This window comes from Aphelocoma coerulescens, chromosome 15, assembly GCF_041296385.1.
Source record: "Aphelocoma coerulescens isolate FSJ_1873_10779 chromosome 15, UR_Acoe_1.0, whole genome shotgun sequence".
In the NCBI taxonomy this organism is placed as follows: Eukaryota; Metazoa; Chordata; class Aves; order Passeriformes; family Corvidae; genus Aphelocoma; species Aphelocoma coerulescens.
Genome location: NC_091029.1, coordinates 4,825,126 through 4,845,393, shown reverse-complemented (window position 1 = coordinate 4,845,393; position 20,268 = coordinate 4,825,126). Strand labels below are relative to the sequence as shown.

Sequence of the window (20,268 nt, the reverse complement as noted above, 5' to 3'; positions counted from 1 at the left end):
ACAATGCTCTGGCTTCTGGCTGAGCACTGATACCACCCTGAACGTCTCTGCCAGGGAGAATCACAGCCCAAAGACCAGCAATTTAAACACCACTTCTTTCTCTATTTGCACCCTTACATAGCCCTTTTTGTGCACAATTACTGCTAAACTGATACTCTGCAGTTCAATTCACAAGTCACACACTGACCTTCCTTTGTAAAGTGTCTGGATGGAGATAAAAGCTTATAATTAATTATGTGTGAGGACACAGGATGACCTAATGATCAATCTTTGCAGAGAAGCACTGTGAAAAGCCTCAGATTCTTCTGGTTTGCCAATAACATCGAGGATGCCATTTTCAACAAGCACTTGCCCATCAGTGCTTGTTGACTGCTCAGATAAATCCCATGGTATTAATCAATTCTAGACATGTAAGTTTAATGAGAAGGTAATTGCTGACAAAGCTGTAATTACCGTGGACCTTTGGACACTGATAAGGTAACAGGCCAGAGTCAGCAAATGGAAGGATCCATGCTTTGTACCTGCCCCAAACCCTGCAGGAGGGAAGGCTGAGTAGGACACAAGGGACCAGTGCAGCCAAGAGCTTCTCCACAACACCACATCTCAGCATAATGAAGCCCAGGATTTAACAGGGCTGCTTCGTGCACTCCAAGGAGTAACATCTCAGCATTTAAAACACTACCAGCTGCCAAGAGAGGAGTAAACTGCTGTCAGCAGCAGTTCAAAGAGCACACAGAGGGCCTGCCTTCCTCATGTCCCACATGTGTAGCCACTACAGGGAGCAGGGCTCGGGTTTGGTTTGGAAGGAATAGCCTGGTTTTGTCTCACGTGAGGATGTGGGTCAGCACTGAGGGATCATTTCAGACAACCTGTGACACATGATGTCCTGATATTCCAAGGGATGCCCACGGAGGCCCCCAGGCTCCCAAAGGCAAGGCAGGAGCCCCACTCACCCCCTCAGCAGCTTGAAGAGCATGCAGCCCAGGGAGAACCAGTCGGCACTGCTGTCGTAGGCCGTGCCCTTCTGCAGCACCTCGGGGGCCATGTACCCGTGGGTTCCTCTGCAGAGCACAACAGCACAGAACATTCATTACATCCAACACTATCACTGGAAACAAAATCATTCAATGTTCTCTCAGCAAGACAGCCCAGTTTGGAAAGAATTCATTTTAACGATTTTATTTTGCTTCCAATGGGTTTCATGTGTCACCTGGGGGAGCACAGGACACTCCTGAGCTCAGCCCTGGGCACCACTAGAAGCAGCCACCAGGTATTGCTTTTATCCTTGACATACTCAAAACATATGGACTTTTTTCAAGGAGCTACTGAACTGCAAATCTTTTAAGGTGTGACAGGCTGGAGTTTCCCTTTTTGCATAAATTCCGAGACTAAATCAGGGCAATTGAGGACTTCAGAATAAAATGTGCCAGGTAAGACGTGAATCCACACACAACTCTGGGAATTCAGGTCCTAGTTAAATCCTGATGGCAAGTGGCAGAAAGGAACATCATTTTCCTCCAGTTCCAAGAAGATCCAGAAAGACAAAGGCACAATAAATCCAGGATTTTAGTCAGTTTGGGAATATTTAATTACCAGGTTGGGACAATTAAAGCAATCTGGTACTTTAACTCAGTCGGGTTCTTCTCTGAGCAGTGAATCATCCCAAAATAATGTGTCATCTCCCAGCCATGCCTACACATCAGCTGCTACAACTGTGCAGGAAAATAGGGAGAGGAGTCCGAAAAACCTCATTAGAGCCTCCAGTTCAGCAAGCCTGGGCCACACAAGTGTCATTCCTCCCCTTCAAGCAAAGTTAAATTATAAAGACAAATTCAGGATGTACTTAGCACTACCTGTATGTGCAGCAGAGCTCCCAGATATAATACTTACACACTGGCATGTGGCTTCTTTTTGGAAAAGTCACAAGCCAGTCCAAGGTCTGATATCCTCACGTGCCCATGTTCATCCAGCAGGATATTTGCAGGCTGGAAACCAACACAGGGAGGTGAGTGCTTGGTATTCCTCAGCTGACACAAGTGCAAACTCTCACAGCACAGCAACTCAAACATCAATACTCCCTGGTAATTGGTAATTGCCCTTTTTTTATTTAACATCACTAGACCAGGCACTTTCCAGATAAAAATCTACATTCTCACAGAGCACTACCATCAACTCCACAGGTTATGAAAGACTGAACACCAGAAGAGAACAACCAGGCAAGGTTTGAAACACAAAGCAGGTAATAAATGAATAATCCATTCTGGCCTCAAGCTGCTTTTGGTTTCTTCACAGCAGGGTCTCTGTGTGGCTCTCACACCTTTTATTCTCAGTCTCTGGGTAGACTTCAATCCCCTTGTGCTGTCACTTGGTCCAGGGACCCTTCTCTGGGACCTGTCCTCGACTTCCCAGCTGTCAGTGAAACCCCCCAGCAACTCCCCTGCTGTTGTCCCCCATCACACACACAGAGGCCTCTTTCAGGGCTCCCAGAAATACAGTAGATCCTCTAAATTATTCCCATCAGGGAGATAAGTAACACTGCACAGGATTTACTGTGACCCCCAGGAAGCCTCTCCCAGGCTAGTTAAATTGGATAATGGCACAGATTAGAACGACTTTGAAACCTTATTATGAAAACCAGGCAGATAAAGAAATAATCCTGCCAAGGAAAGGTTTCAGATAAGGTAATCCATGAAGTTATCCACGGGCCTGTGTGGATGCAGGCACCCACCAACCATTACCTTCAGGTCTCTGTACACCACGAAGCGATTGTGCATGTGCTCTAGCCCCAGGATGATTTCAGTAGCATAAAACCTCATCTCTTTTTCAGAAAACACTCCGTGCTGGGAGAGGTGGTAGTGCAAATCTCCTCCTGAAACGAGAAGAATTGAAATGTAACTAAATGAACAGTAAAATCTTACCCTGCAGGCAGACAGGGTGACACTGTGGGGGAACAGCAGGGCTTTTGTAGGTTCTTATCACCTGTGGAGCACACAGCCCCACCCTCTGCAAGTCTATGTGGTGACAAAATAGCTGAGAAAGTTCATACAGAGATTTCATCAGTCTGAAATTCCATTTTAAAATGCATTTATTTCATAAACATTTGCATTCAGTGACTAATCCAGCAGAGGACTTCCACCCAAGCAAAAGGCTGTACCACACATTGGTTTGTGGAGAGCTGAATAAATCAGCTCATAGAGCAGCCCAGGCTTGAGGGACCAACCATCTCAACAATCCTCCTGCCAAAATTCCTGTAACATCATCATCATCATCATCATCATCATCATCATCATCATCATCTGCACAAGTCTTGCTTACCATTCATGAGGTCCAGAATGAAGCAGAGCTTGTCAGGGGTGTGGAAGGCATAGGTCATACAGACTATAAAAGGGCAGTCCTGCAAGGGAAGAGCAAAGAGGTTTCACCTCAGGCAATGAGCAAAGCGTGACTTAGGAAAGCTAAAAATACATCTGGTATTTTTCCTGTGCTATTTGCCTGTATTCCCAAGTTCTATCCTCACTCCTGAAATGCAGCTATGCTGGTAACCCCTGTCCCCCCTGGGAGGGCCCTGCCCAGGTGACAGGGAAGGTGTTTGGCGCCCAGCAGCATTTCCAACAGAGGATTGAAGGAATGTGAACACACCAGGCAGGAAGTTGGGATTCTTGAGTGTTACAATGTCCAGGAAGCAGCAACAGCAACGTCCAGATTGTGTAAAACCCACAACACGAGGGAGCAGCTTTAGGAGGTCAGAGCAGAGCAGCCAGGGCAGGGATGGGTCACACCCCACCTCCAGATGCACCTGGAACCTCAATTCACCCCATGTTTAAGACAAGCAGCCATAAAAAATTCCACTGGAAAAACACATCTTTATTCCCAATGTCCTGGTACCTCCAGCACACACATTCAAAACTCCACGGCAGCAGCTGGCAGATCTTCCTCTGCACTGGGCCTGTGCTGGATGCAAGGGCTAATTCATAATTATGGAATTGCTGAGGTTGGAAAAATCCTCTGAGATCATCGAGTCCATCCCCCAGCACTGCCAAGGCCACCACTAACCCATGTCCCCAAGTGCCACATCCACACATCTCTTAAATCCTTCCTGGGATGTGCCTCCACCACTGCCCTGGGCAGCTGTGCCAGGGCTGGAGAACCCTTTCCAGGAAGAATGGAACTGCTTTGGTCCTGCTGGCCACACTATTGCTGATACAAGCCAGGTGGCTCTTGGGGGTGGCTATCACTTCATCAACTTCTCCAAAGCCATATGGGATGGAATCATGGAATGCTTTGGGTTGGGAGGGACTTTAAAGCTCATCTTGCTCCAGATGGGCAGGGACACCTTCCATGGATGGCTGTGGTACAAAACCAGGGCTGTCTGGTGAGTCTGCAGTGAACCCTCCAGGAATGGCTGTGCTGCCCCATCCCACATCTGACCCCAAAACTCCAAGGGGGGCAGGGAGACGATCCCAGAGGAGACACCCCGCAGGAAGCAGAGCTTGGCCTCACGTGACTCCAACAACGTGCTCAGCATTGCAGGATGGACAAGGGAAAGCTCTGGGAATCTCTGACAGGAACTCGCTCCCTTCCCAATTTAGAAACAGCAAAACACGGCGGCCTTGGGCAGCGCGGGGCCGGCTCCGGAGAGAGGAAAGGGAGGGACAGGGACACTTCAGAGCCCCTTCATCCTTCCATGAGGTGCAAATACAAAGCTTTACAGACCTGACTGCAACCCCAGGGATCCCCACAGTGCTTGGGTACATCCTGCCCTGCTCCATCCCAACTGCACTTTATGTTTTGCTCACCCCAAATGCTCCCTGCAGAGGGGAGGGATGGGTGTGAAACACCTGCACAACATCCAGGAAGAAAAGCCAATGGCCTTACAAATAAGGAGCCTGATGTGGTGGCTAACACAAGATACCACCTCTGGGTATGAACTCTGTGCTGGGGACTATTGCAGCTGCCACTTAACTTCACAACGGCAGCTTGAGCAGAATTATTAACTTCATTTCCTGCATCAACTGGGTAATTCACAAGTGTCCCCAAGCACGACTCCTAAAATTTCAGAGCAATCTAATTACCCAGAAGGATTTAGTGGCAGAATTTAAACACCACACATAGACAAATAAAAGGGTTTTTTCGACACCAGAACACAGCTTGCCTCTATTTTTATGGATTTGAAAAATAAAAAGTTATCTGGAAGTGTAAATGTGATGCATAACTCATTTTTGTGCAAGCATTCCTAATTTCATCATTACCCTTTTCCCTGCTTAACAGAGAGAAAAACTGTACTGCAGTATTTTCCTGACACAAAAACCACAGCAAAAGAGTATTTTACAGCATAAAATTTTTTTAAAATCCACCCTACAGTTATTTTTTTAAAGGACACATAAAGCAATAAAACCAATTTCCCAGGAGAGCAATTCTTCATTGCAGTCAAGTTTCTGCTCTGATGAAAATAAGCAACATTATGACATTAATGTGTGAATTAAGACCAGTTTGGAAAGAGTTCCTTACATCCAAACAATCCTGGATTGAGTCCAGAGAACTGCTGAAGTCAAAGTTGTGGTAATAAATCAAGTGGAAGGAAAAAAAATATTAGAGCAACCATAAAAAAATGCAGAAATGTGATATTTTAAAGACATTAGCACATTAACAAGTGCTCTAGGAGGAAACCTTTGGTTCTGACTCTTCCCTGAAAGCCAAGCACTCGGCTTTGGGGGCACAAAGTGACAGCAAAGAGGGGACAAAGGTGCTCAGAGCACAGAGCAGCTGTGCCCCATTTTAACTGGAGGGCAGCTCTGCCCTGAGGCATCACTCAAAGATGTGCCAGTCCCTGCCTGAAACACGTGAAAACCAAGTACCAGTTCTGCTCCAAAAACCTCAATTATTGATCTCAGACCCACCTCACGGTGGGCAGGACTCCTGGGGTGTCCTGGGCAGGGACAACTGAGGATGTTCTAGGATTCTGTGATTGTATTTATCATCCCTTGGAGGGAGTCTTGAATCCAGCCATTAGTCAAATTATCTCAAGAAGATCTGGATAAGGCAGCTGAAGTGCTGAGGTTTTTCAGAAGGAAAAAACTGGGAGCCACAACAGAGAGAAGCCCTGCACGGCCCCTGGTCTTGCAATAGACAGATGGAATGACCCCCTCCTACCCTCAGGAAAAGATTCATGGAATAACCACTTCCTTCCACAAACAGCACCTTGGGGCTGGCTGGTTTCACAGGCTCCATCACCGCCTTGGTGATTTCCATGTTCCAGTTTTCTGAACAGAAATTAGGCAAATATTGGCTACTACAGAAATTAAATATTTAAAAGAAAGTAAACTCTTTTCCCTACTCTGTGACCTTCCAAGGATTTCACAATGCCTTTCCAGCCTGAAGGTCTGTGTGGGAGGGGAAGATGGGGCCTGTGCCTTGCAGAAGAGGAAACCCAAAGCTCAGTGACAGTTTGTCCCCGTTACACCACAGTGACACAGCAAAGGCACCAAAGGAGACTGAGCCCTGCAGAGCCCAGTTTGGTGCCACCAGGCCCATCCAAGAGGCTCCAGATGCTCTGCAGAGGTGCCTGTTGTACTCCTGAACCCATGGGAAGCTGCTCTCACCACGCAGCCACGACCGACTCCAGCATGGGAGCTCCCTGCTCCAGGAGTGCTGGGGAATGCCAGAGCTTTAGGTGGATTAACAGAACTGATTACACAACCAGCTGTGTCATCTGCACAGCTGTTATTTGCAGAGACATCTGGATTCCCAGTTAAGTGACTAATTGTACTGTGATGAACTTCCCAGTTCCATTCTGCTCTGGGCAGTGCAGAACTCCTGTCCCCGGGCACAGAACGTGCCACTCCAGCCCCTCAGCTTCTATTCAGGGATTGAAGGAATTCTCTTATTCCACCACTTTCAAACCTATCTCATCCTGCATATTCCAAGTGCTCCAACCTCTGCTATCCAGGTGTACCTGACCTGAATGAGCAGTACTTTGTACAAAACCTCTCTTCAAAGTCTTTCAAATTTCTGAGAATCTGAAAGAAATGTCACTCTAACGAGCTGACAATCCTTAATGAAAGAAATAAATGGTTCCTCCTGCTGCTCCCCCTGCTCAAAGCCCCACTGTGTGCTGGCCTGTGAGAAAACTGCCTCCACCAGCAGCTCCTGAACTATTTTCTCTTCGAATCTCTAGACATGCAAATTCACATTCAGAGCTGGAGCCACAGAATCACAAATTGAAGTTAATGGGACAATTATTACTCATTTGCCTCAATTTCTTGTCTAGTCTCTGCTACAGACCTACTCCCCACTGGTTTTCAGGAATCCTGACACACATGGACAAGCCACAACTTATCTCTGGTGAAAACAGGTAACTCGATTAAAAAGTCTGAACGGATAAATCACAGATCCCAGAATGGCTTGGGGTTGGAAGGGACCTTAAAGTTCATTCAGTTCCACCCCCACAAGGCAGGGACACCTTCCACTAGCCTAGACTGCTCCAAGCCCCATCTAACCTGGCCTTGGACACTTCCAGGGGCAGCCACAGCTTCTCTGGGCAACCTGTGCCAGGGCCTCCCCACTCTCACTGGGAAGAATTCCTTCCTAATATCCCATCTAACGCTGCCCTCTGGCAGTGGGAAGCCATTCCCCCTTGTCCAAAGTCCCTCTCCAGCTCTCCTGGAGCCCCTTTTGGCACTGGAAGGGGCTCTAAGGTCTCCCTGGAGCTTTGGCTCAGCAGTGGCCAGGCTGGGATAATGCCTGGACTCGAGGATCTTCAAGGTCTGTCCCACAGAAAAAATCCTCTGATCTCTGGGGACACAGCCCTGGTCCATGAGAAGAAATCCCACTGTTTGCTCTCTGCCACTGCAGGGAATTCTGCTCTTTGCACAGCTCTTGTACAAGCCTGGAACAAAACCACTCACGATTCCTCCTCATTCCTCCCGTGTCTTGCTGGGAACGGGGGCTGTGTTCCCACACTGAGTGTTTAATTCATGCACCACAAGGTGAGGGAAGTGAACCTTCCTGCCAGCATCACCCGTAGCCATGGTAACCACGGTGGCACTGCAATGAGGGCAGAGCCACCTCCAATCCTGCCTGGAATTTCTCTGAGCCCAACACACCTCAGCCACCACCCAGTGGCCCCAGGGGCTGGGCAGCCAATGCCAGGCAGGTGCTGGCTTTTTGCACACATCAGTGATGGTTTCAACTTGTACTCGATTTGAATGAATCCAATTTTAATGCAGTTTATAAGTAGACTAGATAGGCACAGCAGCTTGGTACACCTTGACTCAGCTGAAGTACATAAAAGCCAAAAATTGGATATCAGAGTAACAGGAAAGGGAGGATGAACTGGAGTTTTCTCTGCAGCAGCACTTTAGATTCTACTAAAGCACTATGTAACTAGAGCAAAAAAGGAATCTTTTTTAAAAGACAGAATTGTGTTTTGGAAACGTTTCAAACAGAAATAGTTAAAAAAAGGATATTTAAAAAGTCAGGAGGGGAGGAGGATGAATTACCTGAGAAAACAGGCACCCCCTCAAGCCTCTGCAGCAAAGATGCTCATTCTGCAGGAACCAAACTGATCAAGCAAGTTTGGTTTTCCCTTCTCATTTCAGACACATTGCAAGGATCAGGGGGAGGCTCCAGTGGGGGTTAATTTTTGCATGGCACACAATGGAATTGATGGAATATGCATTATATGTAACAGCTTTTCCATTACACAGAAGAAAGAAAGAATAACAAATAGTGATACTTACTCCTGTACTGACAAGAGACAGCATAATTCTTTCATTTAAGGCTAATGTTTCTCCTTGCTTCATCTTAATTCTCTTCTTATCTAAACATTTCATTGCATACCTGAGAAAAAAAGACAACAATTCAGAAAAAGCACAAAAACCTCCTCTATCAGTACTACTCACTGGCAGCCAGGCCATGCACATTTACAGGATCCTGTAAGCAAGCTTAAACCCAGGACTAAAAACATCATTTCAGGCTAAGCATGAAACCTCCAAAACCTCCCAGAATTAATACATTTCCAGCAGAAGCCTCCTAACAGAGAAAAGTGCTTTAACAAATAATTCCATGTCCAAGCTATCACAGTGAGATAGGAATTACACAACATATATTCATTTTCTCATACCTACAAGCAAGGATCTGCCATAGGAATTAAATAACAGAAATTCTGTTATGGTTCCATTTAATTCCAACAGTTTCAACTCTACCAGGAAAGCAATATCTTCTCGAACACACACTGAGTTTTATATATATATATATGTATTTTTTTTTCCCCCTTAATTTTCTTTCTACTCAGAAAAAGGTCAGATACACACAAGAAAGCTTTTTTAGTCTTCTACCATCTGTGCTACACAAATTAATACAATTTTGCTCACAAAGGATGTTACCCTAACAACCACCAACCACAGGAGGATATGATACAGGCTGGGTATTTTTCCAAGACGTTGGGTGAGTTCATTAATAGAGATCAGTGAGAAGGACACTTGTGCTCCTCCACAGAAGACTCCTAGACATGGGCACACATGGATTTTTAGGAAGATGCCACATTATAGCAGTGCTTCAATGCCCACCTGCCTCACTGTGCCAGCCCCAGGGCTTCACCTTAGCTCCAGCTCCCAAAAACAGCCACGTCATTCCTGACATCAGCGTGTTGGGAGTGGGGGAGTGAGGGTGAATTTTAAGTTTCCAGACTGGGAATATTATTCATGTGTTCTTGCTGAGGAGTCTGTGAAGGGTGAGTAAAAATAACCTCTGATTCTGCCCTGCTCTGCCCTGACCGGAGAGAGGGACTGGGGATGTTCAAGGCTCATGGAAATCACAGAATGGCTTGAGTGGGAAGGGACCTTAAATTCATCCAGTGCCACCCCCTGCCATGGGCAGGGACACCTTCCACTAGCCCAGGTTGCTCCAAACCCTGTCCAACCTTGGACACTTCCAGGGATGGGGCAACCACAGCTTCTCTGGGAACCTGTCCCAAATCGAGTCTGTCACTGTCCTGCTGTCCCTCTCCCTGGAATGCAGGCTGCATCCTGCTTCTGGCCCCTCTCTAGAGGTCCTTGCAGGGGTGGCTGGCAGAAGCCTCAGGTGTGTGTGTGTTCAGTGAACACTGCTGGTGTTACCTGGGAGGGAGGGGAGGCTTCCCACGCTCCTTGCAGGCTCTAAGTGCAGCAGAGGCAGCCATCTAGAGGGGATGGGATCTGGGTTAGGGCTGGGCAGACAGGTTTGGATCAAGAAAGAATTAAACCAAACCTCTACCCAGAAGCTGAACCTCATGTAAACTTTTGCTTCAAATTTGGAAAAGAAGGTTGGTTTTCCCACATTTCACTTCCTTTTGCTCTATTTATATCTGGTAAAACCTGTCCTTTGCTTCACTTTTCCTGTCCTTCTCACTTCTCAAGGTTTATCCACCTCCTGCCAGAGCCCTACTCAGACACAGAGATGGCTGTGACTCTGAGAACTGCCTGCTGAGAGTGCCTCAAGCTAAATCAAATGTTTATTTTTGTATGTGGACAAATGAATGAATTGTACACGGACAAAAAGTACCAAAGCAAGAATAAAGCCAGCGTTGTTAGTAAGAATATTAATATAAATACTTGAAGTCACTGCAGAAATACTGAATGTAAGAATAGCAACATTAAGATGTCTTCCACTTGTTCAGAGTCAGAAGTTTATTATTGTCAGGGATGTCACACAAGGGCCAGGGGAGCCAGCTGGAACCAGAGACAGGGCACGTCACACACACCCTGCTCACTTGGAAGGGAAATGTTTAACGATGGGTCATGGACTAAAATTGTTAGGAGAAAAGCAAGATGAAAGGGTGGGCTGTAAAGAAATGGATTGACATTGAGATCAACTGCTGAAATCCATGCCCAGACGTTCAGATCAGAACATCATGGGAAAGTGATGCCTAGAAATGGAAATCTGATGACCAGGTGAGGTGTGTGAATGGTGAGATCACAAAAAGAATAAAAAACCACCCAGGGCTGACCCTGGAGTTCCCACGGAGAGCTCTGGGAAGCACAAGCCCAACACTGGGCTATCCCCTTCCAAACAGCAGCAGGGATCACTGCTTTCATCACACATGGGGCAGGCACTGAGGCAATTCCCCAAATCAGGAACAGCACACTGGGAATGGGCCCTGGCACAGCCCTGACTGCCCAGCACTGGGGACAGGCTCCTGCAGCACCCCCAGCTGCCCCTGGAGCAGGTGACACCCCCAAGCAGCCACCACAGCTTCCACAGGAACATCCCTCTGCCCTGGCAGCCTCTGATCCAGGGAACTGCTGGAGCACACACACCTGATTTTAACACATGTGCATTTTCCAGCAGTTTTGACAGGACATTTCCATGTGCCCAGGAATCAGAATCTCTGGGGATAAAACTTCATCACAAAGAACTTTACAGCAACGTGATGCTGCTTTCCAGTGATTTCCTAAGAAATGACTAAAAGGATTTCCTTACTGGTCCAGAGTTTACAATCACCTCTGCCACAGAGTGGGTGATACTCACATTTTTCCAGTGTCTGCTTTTCTGCAGCCGTACACTTCACCAAATCCCCCTCTTCCTATTATTCTATGTACACTAAAATCATTCATGGTCAGCTGCAAATGGAAACAGAGACAACAAAACAAAACCTTCATTTTTCAGCATTAAAAAACTTACTGTGAAAGCATCTAAATGATCCATGAATGTGTTGAGATCTTCAACTGTAATTCAACAGCATTTATTGTGTTGGAAAAGCAGCCCCTTCTTGTTGGTATTTCCATGTACTTGGAAGCACTACACTGTGAAGTAGGAATAAGGGGAATGAGGCTGTTCCCAAAAACTGCCAGTCTCATTCAGGGCTATTTTTGCAGCCCAAGTTGTCACAGAGAAGTGCAGAAGGAAAAAAGCAGAGGCCAAGGGAAGGGGCTCAGAGGGTGCTGGGATCACGGCAGGACTGGAGTGGGAAAGGGAGATGGACAGGGATTGGGGCTGATAAAGAGCAGCAATTCTGGCAGTTCAGCTCTTTCAGCCATTAAAAAATCCAAATTCTATTAACAGAGGAAGGCAGAGGGGACGTCCAGACAGGAATCATCAGGGCTGTGCCTAAGAATAGCAGAGCAGTGACATCCACCACCCTCCTTAATGAGGCCTTTGCAGAGCAGGATTCGAAACTGAACATTCTCTTTCCTGTATCAGCCTCTGACAAGATAAATATACTTGTAAGTACTTACATGAATATTTAGCTCTACATTTTTCCATTGACAAAATCTAGTAAACTTGTCACTGCAAAAGAAAAAAAAAAAAAAAAGTTTAAAAGTTGTCTGAGACTATTGTATTACAGGAAATGTCAAGACTCTGATATTTAAAATCTTGTCTGAGCTAGGGCGTGGGGTGGTATTTAATAAATGACAGCCTTCCTTTCACCAACTGTAATCTCACCCCCACCAAGAAAAACAATTCCCAGGCAGAGCACACTCCACGTTTTACGTCCTTGGGAGAGGAAGAGAGCAGATAACCTTATCCCTGTAAGGGCTCAGTGTGTCCCCACACCTCTCTCACAGGGTTTTCAACCATTCAAAGATGGTTCTCAATTTTTGAACAACTACATTTGGAACTAACAAACATTTAAATTACAGCAAGAGGAAGATAATGATAAGAAAACAGAGGCAGCTGGATTTATGTTAATGAACCTCGATATACTCCAAGGAACGTTTTAAATTCATTGTATCTTAAAATAGGAAAAAACATCAGCAATACCACAGGCTTTGGGGAAAAAAAATAAATAAAATAGTTGCTTATTCCTACATGAATAATTAAGCATTTATTCTCAAAGTAAGAAATAACAGCTTTATGGAGGCATTTTTATAATTATCACAGAATGGCACCAAACCAGTTTAGAGAGTGGATTTGGGTGGTGCTGGGTGGCAGCTGAGCTTTCCAGAGCCTGACACATGAGCAGGAAAGGGCTGCTCTGCTGAGCCAGACTTGTGCCTTCAATCCTTTATTACACCTTCATTACAAGGGGCCCCGTCCCAAACCACCAGGACTGGGTCTCCCAGTCCCACAACCAGAGATGGGCACTCAGAGAATATCCCCAAAACCCCAGTTCTGCCTTTTCACACCTTGGAGCCCAAACTCCAACCTCTCCCTGCTGGGACTGAGAAATCCCTTGGCTTTCCAGCTGTTCCACTCACACATCCTGACACTGATTAGGCCATCCCACAAAGCTGGGTATTTACAAAGCTTGCTGATAAACTCCATCTGATTAATGGTGTATTAATACCCATTTTTAGCCTTATTTACAGCAGTACTGAAGGGACCTGGCTTCCCACTACATTAGGCAGCTAATTCAGGTAATATTCCATGCTCATACCTTTCCATAAATTTCTGAAATATTTTTCCTCGGAGACTATCACAAATTTCTTCTATATATGGCTAAAAAGGGTGAGGAAACAATTAGTATTTAAGCAGACAATAAATGGCTTTTTTCAACCCCATCTGTTACAGAGAACTCTCGCTGGCCCCACACAGCTGCAGCACATCCTGGCTTGTCCTTAAGAAGCCTCAGTGAAGCATTTTAGCTTTATTTGGCTTTTGAAAACTGAGCAGGTGTCCTGAAGTCAAACACAAAGTATTTTCACGAGCTAGAGAACCTTAAGGGTTTGCCAGGGGCAGGGGTGTGGGGGCAAAAAGTTCTTTTTTTCAAATGTATTTAAACAATAAATTGTCACCCTCTGTGGAATCCAAACGTTCCAGAGCTGCTCCCTCATCTTTGTGGTGCTTCTCTCCTCTCTGTCCTTGCTGAGAGATCAGCACCTTGAAACTGCAGGTGACTTTTTCCAGGGAAATCCCTCCCCTGGGTGTGTGATGGCCCAACCTCCCCCCAGTTAGTGCTGAGACATCACCCAGCACTGCCATCACCACATGGCAACAGCCAGAACAGCTCAGGAGCACAAGAGGGATCAGGCAGGGGCAACCTCCACATTTTTTCAGCATATAAAAATACATCAGATTTAGATAAAAGACATTCAAGCTTACAAACACCCCCATGATGGATAAGACAATTTCTCCACTGTTGCAGCTCAGTTCACCCTGACAGGATGAGCATCTTCCTGATGGAAAGTGATTTACTCCAAATCATTTAATGGCTTAAAATTACACAACTATAAAAACTCTTCTGTTCACACACCAAGGTACAGTTTGCTTTTCTAAATGTGCTTGAAAATATTATAGGTAAGAAGAGCAAATTGTAATTTTGACTTGGAAAAGCATTTCAATCCCACTTACAGCACAGAATTAAACTGGTCCCATTTACTCTGTCTCTTTAAATAATATCTACAAAGTCACTTTCTGTCAGAGAAGCTGAACGTTCAGACTGTGAAAGCTCACCTGGAAAAGGCTGGCTGGCACTTGTTTCTTGGCTAAATGTGTTTGTACATGATCTACAGCTTGTTTTGAGAAAGGCTTTTGGAAAAGAAAAAGAAAGATTTCAAACAGTTGGAACTGGCAGGAGTTTCATTTCAGGTCACAGCACTGTTGTTCTTTTCCTCACATGGAAACACCGACCCCAGGGGGAATCAGTAGGGCCTCCCACAGGTGTATTAGAGTGAATTTTAGTGTGAAGTGTGCAGAATGATCCAATAACAGGATTAATCTGAAGCAGAAAGGCAGGAGAGGGAAAGATGAAGAGGAGGAAGGTAAAAATCAAAGGGGGTGATGATCTTCCTTTAACAAATCCATGAAAAATTCCATTTACAGGCACAGCTCCAGAGCCAGAAGCAGACATGGATTTTTTACTAACAAAATAATACATTTTGGCAAAAAAAAAACCAAAAAACCACTTAAACCCTCCACCCAAAGCATGATACCACCCTGCAAATCCTTCTTTCAAATGAGAGCACGTGAAACTGTTAAGAACAGATCAGTGGGCCCAAACTTCAGCTGGAGAAAACATGTACTTTCAGTGACTTTAGCCACTTAATTTCATCCTTTTGGAAACAGAGATTTAGTCTAAAGAAACATAAACCAGATACATCTCCTGATCCTTCCTTTGCGTGCCACTAAGTTTAACGAAAATTGCAGCACACCGTCAACCTTTACACCTCAAAAAAGAACGGCTAAAAAAAGCAATATTCTGAATTTGGCCAAACCCAGAGCACCCTGTGGATGGAACAGCAGATGTGGTGCACCATCCCTGCTGCCAGGTAGGGGGAAAAGAGCAGGATACCCACGTGGGAACAGGAGAGCAGCTCCTTCATGATGTAGGTGTCGTAGATCTGCCGGCTCCGCGACAGCCGCTCCTCCTCCGAGTCCAGCTTCTCGTACTCCTTGATCTGCAGCACAAGGGCAAGCACACACCACTCATTTTCGAATGATTTCTCACCCATTGGGTCAAAACAGGACTTTGGCTGGAGCTTTACTTTATAGTTTTCTTTATTAATGAAAAATCACCTGCAACAGCAGAGTTAGAGTTGAGATTTCTCTTTAATATTAGAATTTTCCAGCTGTGGCACAGCTGGCACTGGTGGAGTCCCCATCCCTGCAGGGATTTAATAGGATGTGGCATTTGGGGACATGCTCAGAGGTGGCCTTGACAGTGCTGAGGGAACAGTGGGACTTGATGGGCTCAGAGGGTTCTTCCAACCCAAACAATTCCCTGATTCCCTGCTCAAAGCACATCAGGTACAGATGTCCAAGAAAGAATAACAAGCACATTTCAAAATGTTCACATAGTTCAGCTACACTGTGGATTTGAAGCCTAAAGGTGGCTAAAATACAATTTTACCAAATAGATCAAGTTTCCTCAGGTGTGCTGTAGGAGATCAGCGTGTTCCAGGTGAAACAACAGCAATCCCAGATGGTTCAATTACAGAACAAAACCTGACAACCAGTTCCAGAACAAGAAGTTCACCAAGTCCAAGGGTCCTCTGGAGCATATTTAGGGAAAGAGTTCTTCCAGGAGTGAGAAAATGTAAAAAACCGTGCAAGATCATGAGGGGAAAGACTCAGCTCTGACTTCCTGGACCTTCCCAGCATCAGCCTGTGAAGTCCTGGGATCCAGATCCCTGTCAGTGAGCAGATCTGCTCCGTGCCACACAATCCCAGGATTGCTTAGGTTGGAAAAAACCTCCAACATCATCGAGTCCAATTATCAAGAGACAAACTGAAACCAACCTACCTCTGGAGGTGGAACATTAATTAAACTCCGTATCTTTCTAGCTGTACTCCTCTTGTTTGCTGACATGATAAGGCACCAGTCCCACCCCGATTTGCCATCTGTGCTGCTTCCCCCTTGATACCAATTTAAAATTAAAATGACTCAAAACATCTTTGCCCAAGAAACACTTTTAATTAATGCAATGACACAAAATAATTAGCAGTACAGGAGGAAGCCTGATGGATATCTGATTGTCTTACTTGAGCACAACCTCCTGTCCCTCAGTGTCTGGCTGTTAAAGCACCCAATTCCACAGCCAGCGCTGAAGGGTCTCAGCAGAGCCCCCCAGCCATCCCAAAAACCAGCAACAGGCACAGCTGGGAGTGTCCCATTTATAACACAACCTGTGCCTGGGCAGCAGCTCCACTCCTGACCCCGGGAGAAGGGAATGCACCCAAGGCTTCCCTGGCAACCTCCAGGAAGGGGCAGACAAAGGATCTCCCCAAAAACTGGGATCAGAATGCATTTGTTTTCAAGTATTTAGAAGCTCTTTTTTTCCTACTCTTTTTTTTTTTCCCCCTTTTTTTCTGTTTTTCTTTTCTTTTTTCCCCCCTTTTTTCTTTTTAATTCCTTTTCTTTTCCTTCTGAAACCGATCGGGATGAATCACTCATCCTGTTAAATGCCTGATCGTGACTCCAGCTGCAGCGATATGAAATCCCTGGAGTACAGAGCTCTTCTACATCAAGCCATTTTTAATGTAGCAATGTACTCAGATTATTCTATGTGTAATAAATGCAGCAAGTAAATCAAATATGTAAAAAAAAAAAGGAAAAGCTCCTGGATCCGGTATGCCACAGAGGAAAACACAATGAACCTCTCTTTAAATATCTTTAATGGGATTTTTCCAGAAGTACATGACAAAGCACTGAAATTCTTTTGAGGCAACACTTTTGCTAATAACCTAAAAATACAATTTTGAATTGTTTCAGAGATAAAGAGGCAGCTAAAAATATCTTGCTAAATAATCTGGTACAAGAGGCCTTTTCGGATTACTTATGACAGTGATATCTTCAGTGCACAGAGAGATGGAAATGATAGAGAAAGATTCTTTATTGACAGCAGGTATCTGATCTGAGTGGGGGAATGGAGTCTTGCTGAGGACTGATCTCCAAATTGATACCAGCTGTTTGTGCTGATAGCAAGAAAGAAGTTAAATTATCAGCTCAAGAGTGAGGCAGCCAAGACCACCCCAGCTCTAATTAACCCTGAGCATCAGGCGTGTGCATGTCTGCCCTGAAACCAGCACCTGGGAGAGAATTCACTGGGGGTTTGTTCAGTGTCACAAATTAACAGGGAATGAATGAATCAATGAATGAATGGCGTGATGGAGCTCGGATCGTGTGGCAGCAGAAGCTGGAGAGGGCCAGGGCATTCCTTGGAATTACTGATCCTTTGGGACATGCCCTGCACAGTGCCTGTCAGCTCCTTCCCTGGATGTCTCGTGACAAGGGACACAACTCACCCACCTGAAGCTGCCTCTCGTGGCCCCTCTGCGGCCCTGCCACAGCGGCTCCTGAACACATCCGGGCAGCTCCCACCCTACAATCCCCTCCAGCTGCACCCTGCTGGCTTTTCTACAGGCAAAAGGCTGCTGGGGAAAGGCCTGAAGGGTTTCAGTGTCATCCCAACACCAGCAACTTCATCCCAGATCCTTTTCTACCAGTCCACATTGCTTCACACCATGGACCCTCTCCTTGCCTCTCAGCATTCCCTGACGGAGCAGGAGCGGGACAGCCTCCCTCAGCCTCGCTCCTTGCACAGCCCCAAACCTCCATCACCAGCACTCACCTCTTCGTAGAACTTCAGCTGAGGGACAGCTTCATCGATCTCATTCATGCAATAGTCTTTAAAGAGCAAAAATCCTGGAAAGAAAAACAGAAAAATCAGAAAAACTTGTCTCATTACGCTGATGACTTGTAAAAAGGCTCGTGAAACCACCCAGGTTCCACCACAGACTGTGTAAACCTGTGTGAGCATCCCCAATTGCCAAGGTTTAGGATTCTGATTCCCATCCAGCTCTTCATTTCCAGCACAAAAGGATCCCTGCTTCACCTCCCACAGGTGGATTAAGCCCATTACTGCTTCCACCTGCTGAGGATTTTATGAGGCATTTCCATAATGCACCAAAATATCCTCTTCCTCTTCACAGACCACATTTTCTTCCTTTTTTTTTTTTTTTTTTTAACCCCAGTAAAAACTAGATACTATTCATGTTTTGGGGTTTTTTTTTGCAAGAGATTTACCTACATTTCACTGATAAAGCACAACCTTTTCTGCACTGCCATTTTAGAATTACCGGTTCATGTTACCTCTAATGGGTTTTATTGCTCAATAAATTACATCAGGGTCCTTACAGTTCATTTGCAAGTAATTTAGAGCATGACCCCGGCAGGCTGCAGATGAGAATCTTCCATTAGGAGCATTTTAATGCACTGTCACAAGCCTCATCCCATGGAAGCAATGTCTTTCCCTCCCTTTGAGCTGGCACCTGCTATCCTGGAATTTCACACAGGGATCTGTGTCACAAATGTCCCCATCACTGCCAAACCCACCCAAAGTCCCCCATCTCCCCAGCCAGACCACCTCTCCTTGCCAGTGTGGCTTTTTGAGGACAAAAAGTGAAACTTTGGGAGCTGACTCAAATTCCTTATTCCCCCCGTGGTGGAAGCAGCAGCAGCACGGAGCAGAATCCTGCTGAATGGACTGAACTTTTCTAGGACAATGAACCAAAGAAGATTGGGTAATTAAGAGACTGAAGAGTGGCACAAACAGCGCTGAATGCAGTGAAAGAAAAATCCCTGGCCTGGTCCCAGCTCCTGGCTGGGGCCCAAAAAAACCCACAAACAACAAAAAAAAACATAACAATAAACCACAAAGACAACTGTGGGAGGAGTGTGAAAATATACCAACACACATTTCCAGCAAGGCCACGCCAAACATTCCAGCCCTGCTTAGTATTTTCCAAACTTTTTAAATTCAATTATGGCAGAGAAAGAAGAGGTTCCCAAGCCCATGGCACAGGGAACAATCGGAGGCTTATGCAGCCACAGGACACAGGCTGCTCCTCCCCGAGGCCCCTTGGCACTGCACTGCAAAAACCCAGATATACCCAAAATATACAGACTGAGAGCTGGGGCTGTTCAGCCTGGGGAAGAGAAGGTCGTGTGGAGACCTCACAGCACCTTCCAAGATCTGAAGAGACTACAAGGAAGCCAGAAAGGGATTCTGCATCAGGAGCTGGAGTGACCGGACAAGGGGGAATGGCTTCAAACTGAAAGGGAAATTTAGGTGAGATGTATGGAAGAAATCCTTCCCTGTGAGGGAGGTGAGGCCCTGGCACAGGATGCCCAGAGAAGCTCTGGCTGCCCCATTCCTGGAAGTGTCCAAGACCAGGTTGGACATGGCTTGGAGCAACCTGGGATAGTGGAAAGTGCTCCTACCCATGGGACTGGATGAGCTTTAAGGTCTCCTCCAACCCGAACCATTCTGCGATTCTATGACTCAGAAAAATCCAATTAGAGCTTAATGTTCCTCAGACTGGAATTGTTTCTGTTTCGACCTCCCATTCTATCAACAGACCCTGCACTTCCCCTGCAGCACAAAGGAAATCTCCTCCTTTACTGCTGCACTTGGATTAAGTGAAAAATGATCAGCCAGAAACTGCAGCTCTCACATAATGGCACAACGAAGTGACAGATGCAGCATTGAGTAAGTGACAGGAGTTTCAAGAAGTTCAGGGAGTGCTGACGAGGAGCACAATAAGCACAGTTAACAGCACACAGAAAAATAAGCCCAGGAACAGAAAGCAGGAATTAATAAAATGATAGCGTTAAGTAACAGCTAAAAAGAACCAGCAATTATTTATGAAATAAAGATGCTGACAGCTTTGGCTTTAAAGATTCCTTCTGCTATAACTATATAATTTCTGCAACAACCAGATCAGTGGTTGTTAAGGGAAAGGAAAAATATTTTTTAAGAGCTTCTTCTGGTAGCACCAAAGTGATGGATGGTATCAATAATACACACACGGAGTGCGAGGCAGCACCCAGCTCCCAGCCTCCTCCTTCTC

The 20,268-nt window shown here is 45.8% G+C and overlaps 1 protein-coding gene across 3 annotated transcripts in view; it reads right to left on the bottom strand.

Moving 5' to 3' along the window:
• The window catches only part of GRK3 (G protein-coupled receptor kinase 3), a 60,595-nt gene that overhangs the window by 14,492 nt on the left and 25,835 nt on the right, over nucleotides 1–20,268 (bottom strand). For all 3 annotated transcript variants that reach the window (XM_069030791.1, XM_069030792.1, XM_069030793.1), the window contains exons 3-13: nucleotides 17,988–18,061; nucleotides 15,213–15,314; nucleotides 14,371–14,445; nucleotides 13,355–13,416; nucleotides 12,213–12,264; nucleotides 11,506–11,597; nucleotides 8,739–8,838; nucleotides 3,316–3,394; nucleotides 2,739–2,869; nucleotides 1,891–1,985; nucleotides 954–1,061 (exon numbers count right to left, since the gene is read on the bottom strand). In XM_069030791.1, coding sequence (XP_068886892.1) covers nucleotides 954–1,061; nucleotides 1,891–1,985; nucleotides 2,739–2,869; nucleotides 3,316–3,394; nucleotides 8,739–8,838; nucleotides 11,506–11,597; nucleotides 12,213–12,264; nucleotides 13,355–13,416; nucleotides 14,371–14,445; nucleotides 15,213–15,314; nucleotides 17,988–18,061 — 970 coding nt within the window. The remainder of the gene's footprint in view (nucleotides 1–953; nucleotides 1,062–1,890; nucleotides 1,986–2,738; nucleotides 2,870–3,315; nucleotides 3,395–8,738; nucleotides 8,839–11,505; nucleotides 11,598–12,212; nucleotides 12,265–13,354; nucleotides 13,417–14,370; nucleotides 14,446–15,212; nucleotides 15,315–17,987; nucleotides 18,062–20,268) is intronic.